General features: G+C 39.3%; 1 protein-coding gene across 2 annotated transcripts in view; it reads right to left on the bottom strand.

The window, feature by feature from the left end:
- Window positions 1-91: 91 nt before the first annotated feature.
- Window positions 92-18,727, bottom strand: part of SNTB2 (syntrophin beta 2) — a 106,746-nt gene continuing 88,110 nt past the window's right edge. For both annotated transcript variants that reach the window (XM_040442931.1, XM_040442932.1), the window contains 3 exons: window positions 14,314-14,510; window positions 8,160-8,344; window positions 92-5,624 (listed from right to left, as the gene is read on the bottom strand). In XM_040442931.1, the coding sequence (XP_040298865.1) occupies window positions 5,532-5,624; window positions 8,160-8,344; window positions 14,314-14,510 (475 nt within the window). In that variant the 3' untranslated portion in view covers window positions 92-5,531. The remainder of the gene's footprint in view (window positions 5,625-8,159; window positions 8,345-14,313; window positions 14,511-18,727) is intronic.

Genomic DNA, 18,727 nt, shown 5'->3' with positions numbered 1-18,727 from the left:
ATTTTCCAGTTAGCCAGAGTAGCTGGACTGCAGATGTACTTTGGTAAAAGTATGAAGTGGTTAATTACTTAACCACTGATTGATAAACAGATGGCAGGGTGTAATTGAGAAATAATGGATTATGTGCTACTTGCAGGCAGGAACTTTCTTTTGGACCCTGAAGAGAGCCTGTGAAGAGTTGTGTGTTAATAACTGCTTAGTACATGGAATACGTGAATTAATGCGTCATTAATTAGCCTTGCAGTGTCAGAATTTCCCTAGGCCCCCAAAGAACCTTTTGTCTATGCATAAAAGACTTCTATTACTTTGGAAGAGGGGACAGAACATTCAGGTTCCAAAGGTGTATATGTGACTGGCATAAAGAGGGGCTCAAAAACTAAAACAAAGCATTTGCGTCAACCGCATGGAGCTAAGATGACAACAGAACTGAGTAAGGTACTTAGAGGACTCAGAAGTTAGAAATCTATCAGGGTAGCTAATCTTACAATATAATAAAGTATTGCTTCTCTAGCATAGCTTTTTAGCTTCAACCAATCTATTTTGGAGCAATTCAAGAATTATAATTCAGATGGTGGATTTTGTTGAATATAATCAAATATTCATTAGAGAGCAAGCAATCATTTGCAAACGGCCTTCTTTATGAATTACATCAAATTTAGATTCACTTTTAAAACTTAAACATACTTTGGTTCAGTCACCTGAAGTGGGAAGAATAAGAGGTGGCAAGAAGTTTATGTTCAAGTTTATCAGTTTGAAACAAAAGAACAAATCTCGTTAAACTATTTGTGGAGTTAATACATAACAACCATTCTTCTAGTTGGTGGTTTAGCTAGTGTAAAAAAAAAAAAAAAAGAAAAAGACAACAGATGTACAGGTGTGCCCCATAAGCCTAGTTTTGGTTACCTTACTTTAACTTGAAATTCTATCTTTGATAGAATGAACTTGTATCATTGATCTGCCAGATGTGTTGTGTGTGTTGTAGAGAAATGGTTTCAAATCTGCCACTAAGTAGTCTATTACCAGCATAAAGTAAATTTCAGTTATCAGTACACCATAGGAGTAGCTAAATTGCTCAAAACCACATAATCCTGAAATACAACATGATTATTTTATAACTGTCTGCCATCACACATTTATTGTCTATACACCCAGCACAGGGAAGGAGACAGCTTTAGAAAAGAGGGAGGGGGGACTGCTGCTGTCAGTATTAAAAGACAGTATGCAGAAAGTCAAACAAATTCTAGATTACCAAGCAATCTCGAGAGACAGAACAGCAGCAAATGGCAGATTCTTAAGCTTTCATCTTCAGGAGGGGGGTTGGGGGGAAACCGCAATAACATCTTAAATTTAACTGAAAGAGATTTCCAAACTTAAGATAAAATATAATACCACCTGGCATATTATAGACCTGATCGAGATCTACATACAAAAAGAATGAATCGGATTATGGTCAAATTCAACTTAAAGTTTAAGCAGAATCCCCAATTTAAAGAAGTCTTTTTTCCTTGGGTAGATGTTTGATCTGACCGGAGCAATTTGCTTTGAGACCAAAGAGATCTGACATTTCACTTCTTCATGATCAACTGAAAAAAGATGACCTTTGGCTTTCTAACCAGCCATTCATTCATGCCATCAATGGTGGATGGCAGCGACAAGGAAATGTATGCTGGATATTTGGACAGTTTAAATATTATGTACAATCAATAGCTTATAACCAGTGAAAATAAGAACAGTTCAGCGTAAGTGTCCAAGATACAAAACAGCAGAGAAAGTGCTTAAGTCTACAGGTCTTCCCTGAAAGCTTCAAAAATGTTTAACTTTTAAGTAGGTAGGGCTTTTAATAGAATTTGCATAGCAGCGTACAATAAAATTTGCATTAAAAAATATGGAGATTCTTCCATGTTTCTGAAAACATACAAATATATCCACGTGCATATAAATTAATAAACAAGAAGACCTGGAGGTTCTCACAAAATTTAAAAAAAAAGTTCATCATAACCTTTTCCCAAAGTGGTCACACTTTTGTCCATCAAAACCATTTACGGAGAAAACTTCTTCTGGGAGAAACATAATCTTGTCCAGATTCCACACAGCTTAATTTTATTTTTAAGAATAAATTCTAGTTTATTAGCTAAGTGTATCTAATCAACTGAAAAAAGCTTGGTTACCATCCTGCCTAGGAAGATAAATTAGGAAAACAATCAGGGACAACTTTAATCATTTGTTGGTTAGATTAGATTGGTAGGTTAGATTAGAGAAGAAATAAATAATTCAATCTCTCCTGCCATCCAATAATGTTCAATAACAAAGTTTGTGAGGGTATAGCTGATAAAAACATGCACTATCAGACTTCACCTAGCCTAAAAAGTGCTCAAACATGGCTTTAAAATAGGTGAATGACAAATAAGGTAATATTTTTGATTGCCTGTACAGGTCCCAATATGTAATCTGAACCTGTCTACTAGGTAGGTGAGTTTGCAGTTCGAACTATCTAATAAATACTGTATAAACATACATTTAAGTATTACTTCATATAAAATAATAGATACTAATTTCTAGGTAAGGTTTGTTTGGTAACTTCAGGAAAGGACTTACCTTTTTCAGAATAAGAATGACTGAGCCTTTTCTTTTTCTTTCCTTTTCTTTCTTTTTTTGGAGAGGAAAGGGAGAAATTTTAAGGAATGAGAAGGAAGAATTTTCACACACCAGGTGGCTACTTCTAGGCTTCTGTGTGGAATATGGAGAAGACGTCTAAGCCCCAGGTCCGGCTTGGGGGGGGGGGGGGGGCGGGGGGTCGAGGGGCACAGGAAGCGATCCACTGGAACAAGGCACACACACTACTCTGCAGGTTCCTTTTCGTTCTACACAGGCAAGCCCACAACATTCTCAACAATTTTCCTAATTCAAAATGAAAAAGAAATGAAAAGCTGTTCTATAAAAGATGTGAAATATCAAAAATGCCCATTTTTAGTTATCATTTGAAAATAATTTGCCATGTTTTGGCATCTTAATACAAAATACATATTAATCAAGGCTGTCCCATCCGTAAAAAGCTCTTCATCTGTGGTTTGAAAGTTCCACAAACACACTTAGTTGAATAACAATCTGGTCACCCACGAGTGGAAAGCTGCTGATGTTAAACAAGCAGCTTAAAGGCTCTTGCTCTTGGGGGTGCTAGTGGTCAAAGGAAATCTCCCACACATTTTCATTTCACATTAAGACTCAAAAGATTTAAAAACCTTATGGACCTTGGTGACAATTTAAGCTGGAACAAAATGAGCCAAAATGGCTCACATGCTTTTCCTTCTCCTGCCCACATTTTCATCACACCTTTTTTAGAGTTCTTTTTCATGTAAGTGATGAGCAGGGTGGCTCAGAAGTTCCCCCTGAAAATATTCTCAGTGGCTTAGTCTTTCACACTAACAAAGAAAACCTCCACCAAATGGCTTCGCTGCAAAGTCTGTGACTGCATGTGCAACGTTTCAGATTAATAATGCTCTCACTGCAAAGTGTCTAAGCTCCCTTATCTGAGGGTATTATGTGTTGAAATTCTGCTTCCAGAAATCATAGCTGGACCTTCAAGATATTTTTTTTCCTTCCCTATTTGCAAATTTACTTCAGCTGGAGCCAAATACAGGTTTATGAACCTTTAAAACGTAAACAAAAAAAAGCCCTTGAAACACATATTCTAGTGTAGATGTCAATTTCCAGTTTTAAGTGGACCACATCATTCATTGTTGGAACTGTAGCTGGGGGGAGAACAGTTCTCTCTCCCCAGCCTGTGCATGTGGTTATTCTCACCGTACACAAGGGGAAGGAGGACCGACTTATGGGCACAGGGAAAACAGTGGGGTTACAATGTCTAACTCAAACTCTGTTCATGAGTCTGCTCTTTCAAATGTCCTACCTAGGTCAGTCGGCACTCACACCAAATAGCTCGTGTTTTCCATATGATTGTGGGGTTTTTTTCCTTCCTATTTGGAGTGCTACCTTCCTCCACTCTCCAAAGAGCTCACACCCTCTTACGGCATACCTCATAAATCTAGTGAGAGCTCGGCATAGACTTTTCTTCGGAGAACACAGAGAACATCCAAGTCAATATTACCTTCTCTTTCAGATCTGGGGACTGTGGTAATCTTGACATTTTAGACAGCTCTTATATTATTTTGAATGTTTTCAGATATATACCTCCTTCATAATTAGGAAAAACAAGCTGAATGTGTTTCTCTAATACTACAAAATCAGCAATCTTACTGCTACTATGTCCTAAAGATGATGTCTGGCAATGCTTAGCAAAACCCAGGTAACTATTCCATGGTCTCGTCACCCTGCCCGCTGTCGAACGCATTACTACACCAACAGTGAGTCTTGAATTAGCAGCTGCCTGTCTGTACCCATCTGCTTCCACAAAGGGCCAGGGCCGGGGCCCTGCATGGGCTCACAAAACCCAAAGCAACTCAACATGATGTTTGTGAAGAGCTGCCTTTACAGTCTACTCTTTAAACAAGCAGGCTCTCCAGAATTTATCTTCCCCAATGAGATCTGCCCACTAGAAAAGATACTACTCAGGAAATCCATCTTAAAGACTATTCCTCAAAACTAGGATGGATTATCTCCCTGGAATGGCAGTGATATCCAGTTATTCATATAGTGACTAATAAAGCTCCACTAACCCTAACCAAAGGCACATTTGGTAAGCAATAAAAAATGGCTTAGGCTAAAATGAGGACTTTCTTTTAAAATAAATCTTATTCCCTGGCTCCTACCAAAGATAAATCAGAAAAATCTAAAACAAGCAAAACTCTTCTTTCAAATCAGTGGCTTCCAACTTGGTTACCACTAGAAAAGAAGTGGAAGGCAAGGCAAATAAAAATTTGCAAGTTCTAAGTCCTAAAGTTAGCACTTATGAGTGGCAAAGCTTGTGATGTGGTGGGAAGTGATGGCCAGGGTGGGATGCAGGAGAGCCAGGACACATGGAAGAACACTTGGGTGTGCAATTCCAGGACTTCCTAGGGTGGAAGGAATAAATGACAGCCAGCTCCAACAGAATGTGCGACCTATCTGGAATGGCCAAGAAGCACAGGCTGCTGCCAACTAGCACCTGGGAAGAGATGGTCAAATAAAGCAAGAGACCAAGGCTAAGCTTGAAACAAATCCTGTAGGAAGAAGAAAACGAAAACAACTCTTCGATATTTGATTACGTCCCAAAAGAAACCCCACAATGAGCCATCCTTCTTAACAGGGGAAATAAACCTAGTTACTTAGAAACCACATTAGGAAACTATACAGTCAATCAACAGCTTCATGTTGGAGCTTATTAGAGTACTAGAATTTCTGGCCAAGGTAGCTTGTGAAAGGCAGGCTCTTCTTTAAACATGGTTACTGTTCAGCAGTGATTTGCAGGTCCTTGTCAAGGCACTGTGCTGGAGGAGAGAGAGCTTTCTTTTTGTGCGTTTTTTTTTTTTTTTTTTTTTTTTTGAGGTGGAAATACTTCTTGTGACATTCAAGACTCTTTTCTGATTTTTTGCTGCTCATACAAGCAGTCCCATACGAGTGACTTTGGCTGACAAGAACGTGTGCAACACAAATACAATCGGCTTCGGACAAGAGTGCAGGTCCATGGTCTGTGGAGAAAGCGCATCAGTTAGCACTACCATACACAGAAGCTTTATTTGCAAAAAAAAAAAAAAAAAAAAAATTTAAGGTTTATTTTCAGAGACAGTGTGTGTTGGGGGAGGGGCAGAGAGAGGGAAAGACAGAATCCCAAGCAGGCTCTGCAATGTCAACGCAGAGCCTGACACAGGACTCGATCCCACAAACTGTGAGATCATAACCCAAGCAGAAACCAAGAGTCGGATGTTTAACTGACCGAGCCACCTAGCCGCTCCTACCCAAAAGCTTTAATAAACAGACACAAAATAAGCAAATTTGGACGTGATGTTCTACTTTTTAAAAAGAATTTGGATTAAGAATGTCCCAGATTTATAGAAATTCTTGGGAGTTTCTTAAAGCCACAAATGAAAGTATACTCTGAAGTAAGATCATTCAGTGGAGGAATTAAATACTGGTGTGAGCTCCCACATCACAATTAGAATACAACTGGTGGTGTACCAGATCCCACTATGCCTGGTAGAGAGAACTAAAAAGTAGAAGATGTAAAAGAAAGAGGAATATCCTATATGGAAACCATTCATTATGGTTATATTCCCAGGAGGAAATCACGGTGAACTCAACTGAAATGTGACTATGGATGGGTATGATTTTTGACATCCCTCATAGGTTTGTAATGGGAATGAGAGCTCCCAAGGCTCGTTAGAAGGGCTAGCTATACCCTCCTAAGCACAAGTGTCTAATCTGGATGGCTGACACCAGATGAACAAGGAGACCTGGCATCAGGCTGAGTGAAACGAGTGATTCGTCAATCATTGGCGCTGATACATAGACTAGGAATTGGACCTTGTTAACTATGCCTTTTAAAGAAAAGTAAAACCTGATTCAAAATATAAATTACAGAGCACTAATTTCATCATTAAACTTTGTATATATTAAGTATAAAGCAGGAATTAAAACTATATAGCCAGGGGCGCCTGGGTGGCTCAGTTGGTTGAGTGTCCGACTTCGGCTTGGGTCATGATCTCACAGTTCGTGAGTTCGAGCCCCGCGTCGGGCTCTGTGCTGACAGCTCGGAGCCTGGAGCCTGCTTCACATTTTGTGTCTCCCTCTCTCTCTGCCCCTTCCCTGCTCATGCTCTGTCCCTCTCTGTCTGAAAAATAAATAAACATTAAAAAAAAAATTCAAACTATATAGCCAGGATTACTCTAACACCTGGCTTGCTAAATGACAACTGCTAATAATAATTTAATAGGTTAATTTAATAGAAGCATTTAACTCTCTCTAATGCTTCAGGCTTTTGAAAAGCCCTGGTCCACGCCCCAATCATAGTCTCCTAAAGGTTTATCTTTGAAAATAAGATTTTTAGACATAATTTCTTATTTGGAGGTTGAACTACATTATCTCTAAGATCTCTGTCAGTTATAAAATTTCAAGATTCTGTTTTGCAAATTTCCACCTATGGTGATTGTGTCAAGAGACATAATAGTTCATGTATAAAATCTGAACTACTGGCTGAAAACTGATAAGAGAGACAAGGTATTATTTTACTCCTTTATCTTAACTTATGATTTCTGAAGTATACTCAACACACTCTGTAGTTCACTAAGGGAAATCATGAATTCCTGTTGACATTTTTTTTTTTAAAGACAAGGATATCAAAAAAAGAGCATAACTGTATGGAGATACCCATGTATCTTTTTTTCTGATCATCACAATTTCTGTAGCGACCAAGTCACTCTGTTACTTTTAACTCTTAACCAACTGCTAATAATAGCAATGGATAGAATTTATTTATTATAGTTTACCAGCTTTTGCACTTTATATCTCATATTCGATAAAAGCCTGTGTCTTAAAAGGGCTGTATTTTTTTATACCATTCAAACAAAACTTTTTCTTTTAAGTTTATTATTTTGAGAGAGAGAGAGAGAGAATATGAGCGAGGGGCAGAGAGAGAGGGAGAGAGACAATCTCAAGCAGGCTCCATGCTGGCAACAGTGAGCCCAGCACAGCGCTCAAACCCACAAACCGTGACATCATGACCTGAACCAAAATCAAGAGTCAGATGCTAAAGTAACTGAGCCACCCAGCTGCCCCCAAACAAAACTTTTTAAAAAGGGAATGATTTTTGGGCACCTGGGTGGCTCAGTCGGTTAAGCATCCAACTTCGTCTCAGGTCATCGTCTCATGGTTCGTGGGTTCGAGCCCCGCATCGGGCTCTGTGCTGACAGCTCAGAGCCTGGAACCTGTTTTGGATTCTGTGTCTCCCTCTCTCTCTGCCCCTCCTCTGCTCACACTGTCTCTCTCTCTCTCTCAAAAATAAATAAATGTTAAAAAAATTTTTTTAAAAAAGGGAATGATTTCCTAATGTGGGGAACAGAAAACACACACACACAACCCCCCAAGCCCAAACCCAATACATCTTGAAGAACAATTTTCTGATTGCAAATGGACTATCAGTCCATAATTTTCTATACAAAAGGTAAGAAGCAATGAGAAAACAAAAGAGTATTTATTAGAGCAGACATGGTTTTCTGTGACACTCTTACCAGTTCTCCCTCAGGACCACCAAAATCCAAATACAGATTTCTGATGCCATCATCAGCAGACATTTTCAGCCTTTCAAAGGGGTAGCGGTACAGTATGCTGCTGGAACCTCCATTTTCCTTGGAGACAGTGAACCCATTTTCATAGTGGACAGTGAGTCTTACTTCTTGGCCATTTAATGTGCAGCCTGTTGAAGACAAGCAAAAGCCATCATTAATAAAGTTACTGCTTCAGTTATCAAGTGGAAAAGAATTCTTCTGACTGCAAAAAAAAGGAAAAAGAATCTTCTTTTGAGAATGTGCAATATCTAACCTACTTGGAACTCCGTCAAGTAAATCTTTTTCTGGTTGCTTGCATCCACATCTTGATGGAGATGAGAAAGAGATGGCCATAACTCTCCACGACATCTGATTTGATTCAGTTTAATTCAGTGAGAGTATCAATTAAACACCTGTGCTGGAAGTAGGCTGTGTGAGGTACCGGAGAAGTAACAGACATGGTCCCTGCTCTCCAGGACTTCATAAATGAAAGGCATAAACATGAAATCCCTAACCACATGAGGTAGAATAGATAGAACACGACTAACAATAGAATGAATAAGGCCAAAGTCAAGGAAATGTTTCCTGGAGGAGATGGCACTTCAGATAGGCCCTAAAGAATAGGTCAAACTTGGGGCGCCTGGGTGGCTCAGTCGGTTAAATGTCCAACTTCAGCCCGGGTCATGATCTCGCGGTCTGTGAGTTCAATCCCCGCATCAGGCTCTGGGCTGATGGCTCAGAGCCTGGAGCCTGCTTCCGATTCTGTGTCTCCCTCTCTCTGTGACCCTCCCCCGTTCATGCTCTGTCTCTCTCTGTCTCAAGAATAAATAAACGTTAAAAAAAAAAATTAAAAAAAAAAAAAAAGAATAGGTCAAATTGCATAGGCAGTGAAGTATGGGAAGGTTTCAAGTGAGCAAGAAGGAACCACCAAAGGAGCAAAGGCAGAAATGCCTTCCAGGGGCAGTAACATGGTTTGGTTGGTATCTAGGAAGAGGACAAAGATAGTGTGTATTATCAAAGGCAAAGGCTATAGTTGGCAAAAGTCATACAGTCGGACCTATCAAAGATAAAATTCAAAGGGTTGATCTGAATTGACAGGACAAAAAAATTTTGGTCATCAAGACTGGCAAATAAATGTCTTCTCTCAACACTGGTAAAGTTTCTGTTCCATTAACACCTGAGCACAGTTTTGTTGTTAGTGCAGTGTTGTTGGTGCTACAAGCGTGAGGCCCTCTGAGACCTGGGAATTCACATAGCAGTTTGTCAGTTCAAGTCCCGAGTCAGACTCTGCACTGACAGTACAGAGCTTGCTTGGGATTCTCTGTGTCCCTCTCTCTCTGCCCCTCCCCTGCTCTCTCTCTCAAAAAAAATAAATCAACTAAGAAAAATAATCTCTGGAGGTAGAACTTGGGCATCAGTATTGTTAAAAAAAAACTCTCCTGGGGGCACCTGGGAGGCTCAATGGGTTAAGCATCTGATTCTTGATTTTGGCTCGGGTCATGATCTCTTGGGTTCTTGAGATCAGGCCCTGCTTTGGGCTCTGCGCTGACAGCATGGAACCTGCTTGAGATTCTGTCTCACCCCCTCTCTCTGCCCCTTTCCCACTTGCACATGTTCTCTCTCTCAAAATAAATAAATAAACTTAAAAAAAAGCACAACTCTCCAGGCTATTCCACTGTACACAGAGCATTAATACTGTTTTTTGGGCACAATTCCTGATGATTAGGCTAACCTTATTTAAATAAGTAAATATAAGACATTGGGATTGGGATGAGAGGGCCAGTAATACTCCATTATTCTCAGTCCTAGACTTCACAGAAAATCCTCAAACTAAAATTCTAATGTTTCTTCTAGCTTCTCGGTGAATATTATATTGTAAAATAAAGTGATGGTTGTGGTGATGAGGTTAACTCATGGCTCCTTAGGAAAAAAAATAAAAATTACTATTTTTTTCCCATTATTATACAAGTGTGATATAACTTTAAGAAGTGAGACATAAAAGTAGCCTATTATTGCACTTGGAGTTAGGTATGGAGTAAAAGCCAGGGATGTCAGGTGTATAAGACAGTATCTTCCTCAACAGCTAGGATGTGGATGTACACACCCACCCATCCTCTCCTCTCTCTGTCCGTTTGTCCCTCTTCCAGGGACAAGGCCAATCCCTCCATCTGTGCTTTGGATCCCATCCATTCCCACCTTCTCAGAAACTGTCCAAGGTTGATTATTCCTTCTTCCTCTGCATTTTCAACATTTCCCTTTAAACTAGATCTCTCCCATTAACCTTTTTAAAACTTCAGGTTTCTCTCATTATTGGAAGAAATGCCATCACTTGACTCCTTACCTTCCTCTTTCTCTCTCTCTTTTTAAAAGATTTTCTTTTTAAGTAATCTCTACACCCAGTGTGGGGCTCGAATTCACAATCCTAAGATCAAGAGTTGCATGCTTCATGGACTGAGCCAACCAGGTGCCCCTTGTTCCTTTCTTATAGCTATTTGGTCAAAGGCATGAAGTAGGTCTTACTTATTTTTATTTCTCTCATTACAAAACATAGCATTTTGTAATTAATAAAACAGTAAATATTTGTTGACTTAGCGAATTAAGAGAAACTGATACTGTATATGTCCCCCAGGAGTTTAATCTGGGCATAAGAATGAGTCATTGAGAGGGGGAAATTCAGGGGCTTAAGGCACTGGTTTTGGAGTCAGAAGAGACCCAATTCAAGCCCTACCTACATTAACCCCAGTTCTTCATCTTTTTTAAGTTTATTTTGAGAGAGAGCATGTGCACAAGTAGGGAAGGGTCAAAAAGAGAGACAGGGAGGCAGAGAGAGAATCCCAAGCAGGCTCCACACGGTCGGCACAGAGCCTAATGTGGGGCTGGAATCCACGAACTGTGAGATCATGACCTGAGCTGAAATCAAGAGTCAAAGGCTTAACCGCTTAACCAACTGAGCCACCCAGGCACCCCTCCAGTTCCTTCATCTTAAAAATGGAGGTGATAAAACTTGCCTTAGAAGGGTGTGTGTTAGGGTTACAGGAAACATGCATTCCACTCATGACTTCTAACAACTCTGATATGTACTCATTATTCTTTCTGCTTCTCATTATTCACAGGCAGGGGCTATGCCTACAGTATCCGTTTTAGTATAGCCAGTAAAAGCAGAGCATATACTCAATCAGTATTTACCTAGTAGATGAATAAAAAGGGATTCAAGACGACTTTACAAAACTGAGAACATGGATAAAGCAAACTCTTGGGTCATATGTCCTAACAATATAAATACTTTAAAATGCTCATTTTTCTGGGGCGCCTGGGTGGCTCAGTCGGTTGAGCGTTCGACTTCGGGTCAGATCATGATCTCATGGTTTGTGAGTTTGAGCCCCACATCAGGCTCTCTGCTGTCAGCATGGAGCCTGCTTTGGATCCTCTGTCCCCCTCTGTCTGTTCTATCTGCTCTCTATTTATTTAAAAATAAATAAAACATTTCTTAATGCTCATTTTTCTTCTCCTCTTGCAGATTTTCTACATATTTACTAATGCAACTCTTCCCATGTCTACTACTTCTTAGTAGTAGTTCTTGTTTGATTTAAAAATTTTAATAAGCTTAGGTAATTGGTATGATGAAATTAGCCTTTAAAAGCATACTTCTTAAAGCTCAAACAATTATACACATACATATATTTTCATATTTTGAATTCCTGTGGAATTCACAGGGTGGAAAATGATAAAGCTTAATGCACCCGAGGGAAATAACTGTGTGCTCTGCCTAGTGATCCTGAAGTTCACATTTGCTAGAAGGAGAAAGTCTTTGTGTATCAGAAGGATTACTGGTCAATTCTATTGTAATCTAATAAAGGTTTAAAGCTAAATGAACATTATGAAGTTCATGTATTGCATTCACTAGTAAAATCTCATAGGTAGTCCCTAACATTTTCCTAAATGAGTAAACTATATAATAAATAAATAAATAAAACATAATGAAACACATGAGACAAAGAAACAGAACTTAAATGATTTCTTCTTGTCAACTTCCTTTCTTTAGGCCACAGATATCTGAATATGTAGTACAATGTGCCATAATTATAATTTTAAATAAACCTTTCTGAATCTCCCAACAATTTAACATAAAGGGGTAACGTGCATCTGAAGGACATGCTGGCTTACGTATGTATGTGTGTGTATAAATGAAGGTGGATGTGCACAGTAAGCATACACATATCAAGACATAACAGATCAGGTGTGTGCATGCACGCACATACAAAAACACATCTGAAAGGAATTCGGGCTCTCATCAAAGCAGTTCACCTTCAGCCAGTTTAATATATCTGACAGAGCTCTAAATACAGTAATGAACAAGTACGTTTGTTGACCTGAATTGTGGAAATGAAAGTATTACCAAGGTAAGATTAAAATACAGCTGTGAATGAGAATAAAAAAGTTCAAGATTACCAAAAAATGTTTCTTTTGTCTATTTTAAAGTATAAGGACCCAACCAGTCCTTATTCTCTCTCCCCAAGCCATCTGCATTTAAACAACTGTGAGCCAGGGACTGGACAGATTTTTATTTCCTGCCACAAGTTTAGCTGTCAGACACAAAACAACATGAAACTAAAAAAAATGTTAAAAATCCAAGTTGCATTCTTTGTTTTGGGAAACATATCTCTCTGGATCCTTGAAGAGGATATGGTGATCCCAGATGCCAGTCAAGGGCCTAAAGAGTGTTCTTGGGCTCCCCAAAGGAACACGGGGCATTGTAGACCTTCACACTGAGGACACAACCCAGAAAGCACATTCTGTGGCCAAGACAAAAACCAGAGTCCTGCAGCCCTTAATGTGGTGACTAACATCTCCAAAGAGAAAATGGGCAGGAGACAGACAAGTGAGAAAGACAATGTGGATATGGTAGCCTTGGTCAAAATCCAATGTGGGGTCTTACTAGTCATTACTTGAATCATCATTGTGGTTGTGAGGAAAGTACCGAGCAGGTCCTAAAGAGTTGAAGAATTAGGTCATTTTGACAACACTTAAAAAACTGTCTCTGTGCCAGTTTTAGAAGATGACCCACAGAAATGCTGCCTATGCAAATTCTAAAGCCATGGAGATCCCTCACTTTCCAAAAGCAATGGAAAGAAAGATAAGTATCACAAGACATTCTGCTCTTCACACATTTTCTCTTTCTAAAAAATCCTATAAAGCTATGTTTATAAAATAAAATGCATAGAGAAGAAATGCAAAATCAAATAAACTGACTTTGCAGGCAAGATAATCAAAGTAATTCAAACCCTATTAGAAACTCAAACATTTTGACTATTCTTTGTTCTTGCTAAAATGGAAAGTAATCTGGAAATATCTATACAGATGTATATGTGTACATACACACAAATATATACAAATGAAACCATAAGGGTGCCTAGGTGGCTCAGTCAGTCAAGCATCCAACTTTGGCTTAGGTCGTGATCTCACAGTTTGTTAAGTTTGAGCCCCACATCAGGGTCTAATCAGTGCAGAACCTGCTTTGGATCCTCTGTCTCCCTCTCTCTCTGCCCCTCCCTCGTTTTCTCTCTCTCTCTCTCTCTCTCTTTCTGTCAAAAACATTAAAAAAAAGAAACCATATAGACTAGCCACAAGAGGGCGTTTCAACAATGAAAAGACACCACCAGGCTTCTTTCCTTTAGATGCTTATTTCAGTAAGTACTGAGCACACACTTTCAAACTTTTGAAGACAAATTCCTACTCAAAATTCCTCATTTGTCTACAGCCATAAGCCTTGCCAGATGCTTATATTTTAAGGATGTCTACCCATATCTTAGACACCAAATCTTCTGAAATAGAGGGTTAGTGCATCTAGTACTTCATCAATGAATCTTTATACTATCACATACAGATTAATATGAGGAACAGCAAAACTGCCATGTTGTACATAGGGTGTTATGAATGAGCCACGTACAAGGCTACTACTGAAAGAGAAAAACCAGGTTTCTTTCTATCATGATAATTTTAAGCTGCCATATTTTGGAATATTTTTAAGTCAGGCACATATGTTAATAGTTTTTACTTTAAAATAAAGTATAACAGTTCCATTTAACTACTGCTAGAAGTGATACATCAGGATCTATACCTAGAGAGACTTCCTTAATTAGTTCAGCAGCAGCATGACAACCCTGAACAAGTATCCTGGTCCAGGTTGACAGATCCCGATGCGTCTCCACTCTGAAGAGATGCATCTCAATGCCCTGCCGAGAGCCCGTCCGAGTAGCAAATGTAAGGTCAGATCCAAGTGAGGGTGATCGACATCCAGAGCCAGAATGAACCAACCTAGGATCACAAAAAGGGCAAAGATCAAAAAGTAATTAATGTATCATTACAGGAACATGTCAGAAATTTATACTGAAAAATAAGCAAAAAATTATAAAAGCCCTCAGCAGTTATTGGAAAAGTACATTTCAAAATAATATTATATAGTCTTTGAAGTATATACTATTCTGTTTTCCCATAAAATGACCCCTATTGTCACAGGCAGAACACTGGGTTGGATGGGCTAATGCCCAATTTTCCACTGGCTTTTTTAGGCTCTCAAAAGGCTATACATACCAAAAAAAAAAAAAAAAAAGACTCAGTTTTGGTTAGGAAGTGTTAAGCCCCCACACATGCACAGCCTCCCCTATTACCATCACTCACTTGATGGTAATTTTTTTTTTTAAACCAAGAATGAACCTACACTAACACATCATAATCATCCAAAGTCCACAGTTTACTTTAGGGGTGACTCTTGGTGTTGTACATTCTATAGGTTTGGACAAATGTGTAATGACATATATCCATCATTATAATATGCAGAGTATTTTCAATGCTCTAAAAATCCTCTGTGCTATGCCTATTCATCCACCTCTCCTCCTGGCAATCACTTATCTGTATACCTTTTACCTTCTTTTCTTAGTTGCATTAGCAACTAAGCATTGCTGGTATGATGTTGAAAAGGAGTGGCAAGAGGGGATAGGACATCCTTGCCATGTTCCTGACCTTAGTGGGAAAACTTCCTGTTTCTTCCCATTAAGTATGATGTTAGCAATAGATTTTTTGTAGATAGTCTTTATCAAGTTGAGAATGTTCCTCTCTATTCCTAGTTTACTTTTTTTACTATGAGTGGGTGTTGGATTTTGCCAAATGCCTTTTCTGCATCTCTTGATAGAGTCATATGATTTTTCTTATTTACCTTGTTGATATGATGGATTACTTTAATTGATTTTCGAATAATGAATCAGTCTTGCATATGTGGGATAAATCCCATTTGGTCATGGTATATAATTTTTTTTATACTTTTTTAAATTCATTTTGCTAATATTTTGTTGAGGACTTTTGCATTTATGTTCATGAGAGATACTGGTCTACAGTTTTCTTATAATGTCTTTGTCTGGTGTTGATATTAGGGTAATGTGAGCCTCACAGAATGAGTTAGGAAGTATTCCCTCTGCTTCTATACTCGGAAAGGGATTGTAGGGAATTTTTTTTTATATTTATTTATTTTGGGAAGGCGCATAAGTGGGGGAGGGGCAGGTGGGGGGGACAAAGGATCTGAAGCAGGCTCTGCACTGACAGGCTGACAGCAGTGAGCCCGATGTGGGGCTCGAACTCACAAACTGCAAGATCATGACCTGAGCTGAAGTCAGGACACTCAACCGACTGAGCCACCCATGTGCCCCGGAATTTCTTTGTTAAATGTTTGGTAGAATTTATCAATGAACCCATGTAGGCTTGGTGCTTTCTGTTTGGAAGACCCTACACTTTTCACAAATATTAATTAAAAATGGATGTTAGATCTAAATGTGAAATGTAAAAGTATAAAATTTCCAGAAGACATTAAAAGAGAAAATCTAGGTGATCTAAAAAGATACAACACCAGGGGCGCCTGGGTGGCTCAGTTGGTTGAGCGTCCGACTTCGGCTCAGGTCATGATCTCACGATTCATGATTTCGAGCCCTGCGTTGGGCTCTGTGCTGACAGCTTGGACCCTGGAGCCTGCTTCGGATTCTGTGTCTCCCTCTCTCTCTGCCTCTCTCTCTCTCAAAATGAATAAACATTAAAAAAAAAAAAAAACTTTAAAAGATACAACACCAAAAACATGATGACTTCATAAATTAAAAACTGCTGCTCTTTGAAAGACACTGCTAAAAGAATGAAAAGACAAACCAGAGTAGGAAAAAATATATGGAAAACAAATACCTGATAAAGGACTAATATCCACAATAAACAATGAACTCTTAAAATTCAACAATAAGAAAACAAAAAAACCCAGGTGAAAAATGGGCAAAAGACTCACTTCTTAGTATATATCCAAAAGAAGTGAAATCAGACTCCTGAGATATTTTACATCTATGTTCACTGCAACATTATCCACAATAGCCAAGAGGTGGAAGCAACTTAAATGTCTACTGACAGATGAATGACTGAAGAAAAATGTGGCATTTACATACAATAGATTATTATTCAGCCTTAAGAAGAAGGAAATCCTGTCATATACTATAACACACAAGAACCTTTTAGATATTATACTAAGTGAAATAAGCTAGTCACAAAAAGACAAATACTGCCTGACTCTACTTAATTAGGTATCTAAAGGGGTACAACTCAGAAACAAAGTAGAATGGTGAGTTGAAACCAGTAAGTCGTATCAACTACTGTGCATCTCAAGGGTTTCAATGAAATGCTTATGTGAACATTTCTTCATCTAACTCCTGGTTGACTGGAGCAGGGACCATTATTTCTGATAAATGTTGTGCCTGGGGACTTTGAACTTCAGTCTGTTCAGAGAGCATATATTTTTTAGGCTGTGCACATTATGATAAGAATGAGGCATAATTAATTTCTATTCCTAAAGTAAATAGCCAGTGAAAACTGATTTTCTAAATTTTGAAGCTACTCGACTATAACTCTTCACTTCCATTCACTTGAAATGTGATACTGTTCCATTATATTAAAAAAACAAAAAATGATGTGCCATCTTTTTACTTAATTTTTTGCTTGTTTTTATTTTTATTATTATTATTTTTTTTTCAACGTTTATTTATTTATTTTTTTTTTTGGACAGAGAGAGACAGAGCATGAACGGGGGAGGGGCAGAGAGAGAGGGAGACACAGAATCGGAAACAGGCTCCAGGCTCTGAGCCATCAGCCCAGAGCCCGACGCGGGGCTCGAACTCACGGACCGCGAGATCGTGACCTGGCTGAAGTCGGACGCCTAACCGACTGCGCCACCCAGGCGCCCCTATTTTTATTATTTTTTAAAATGTGTATTTACTTTTGAAAGAGAGAGAAAGAGAGCACAGCAGGGGAGGGACAGAGACAGAGAGGGAGACATAGAATCCAAAGCAGGCTCCAGGCTCTGAGCTGTCAGCACAGAGCCCGACGTGGGGCTCGAACCTATGAACCATGAGATCGTGATCCGAGCCAAAGTTGGACGCTTAACTGACTGAGTCACCCAGACACACCTTTTTGTTTGTTTTTAAATGTTTATTTCTTTTTGAGAGAGAGTGTGAGCGTGAGCAGTGGGGGCGGGGGGGGGGGTGGAGAGGGGAGAGAGAAAGGGAGACAGAGGTTCCAAAGTAAGCTCTGTGCTGATAGTAATGTGGGGCTTGAACTCACCAACCATGTGATCATGACCTGGTTAAGCTGGATGCTTAACCAACTGAGCCACCTAGCTACCCCCATCTTTTTGCTTTAAAAAGTGAGTTCAAACTCATTTGTGGGGGGCTAGGTAGTGATGCTCTTGAAATACTTTTAGATGTAACAAAATGAGAGCCTTAACTAATGTTTTGGGGAGAAGGTTCAAATCAAGTATGAGGCAGCAATGAAACAAAGTACAGAAGAGAAAATACTGAGAAACAATTAGCAAAAAACCCTAGAGTTTCTATCATACATTGTATATACTCTGTCCCATACTTTTTTTTTTTTTTAATGTTTATTTTTGAAAGAGAGACAGACTGCAAGTGGGGAGGGGCAGAGAGAGGGGGAGACAAAGAATCCAAAGCAGGCTCCAGGCTCTGAGCTGTCAGTACAGAGCCTGATGTGGGGCTTGAACCCATGAACAGTGAGATCATGACCTGAGCTGAAGTCGGACACTCAACCGATTGAGCCACCCAGGCGCCCCCCATGAGATTTCTTTTTCTTTCTTTTTTTTTTTTTTTAATTTTTTTTTCAACATTTATTTATTTTTGGGACAGAGAGAGACAGAGCATGAACGGGGGAGGGGCAGAGAGAGAGGGAGACACAGAATCCAAAACAGGCTCCAGGCTCTGAGCCATCAGCCCAGAGCCTGACATGGGGCTCGAACTCACGGACCGCGAGATCGTGACCTGGCTGAAGTCGGACGCTTAACCGACTGCGCCACCCAGGCGCGCCCCCCATGAGATTTCTTAAGAACAGAGTTTCAAGGACAAAGACATGTAACATTCATGAACTAAAAACTATTTTTAGATACAAGGGAAAGAGCAGAATGTTGTCTAAGAAAGTACTGAGTGTTAACAAAATATATTTTA

Source organism: Herpailurus yagouaroundi, unplaced genomic scaffold, assembly GCF_014898765.1.
Source record: "Herpailurus yagouaroundi ecotype Mexico unplaced genomic scaffold, PumYag 190, whole genome shotgun sequence".
Taxonomy (NCBI): domain Eukaryota; kingdom Metazoa; phylum Chordata; class Mammalia; order Carnivora; family Felidae; genus Herpailurus; species Herpailurus yagouaroundi.
The sequence above is the reverse complement of the archived record's forward strand: the minus strand, read 5'-3'. Positions and strand labels throughout refer to the sequence as shown.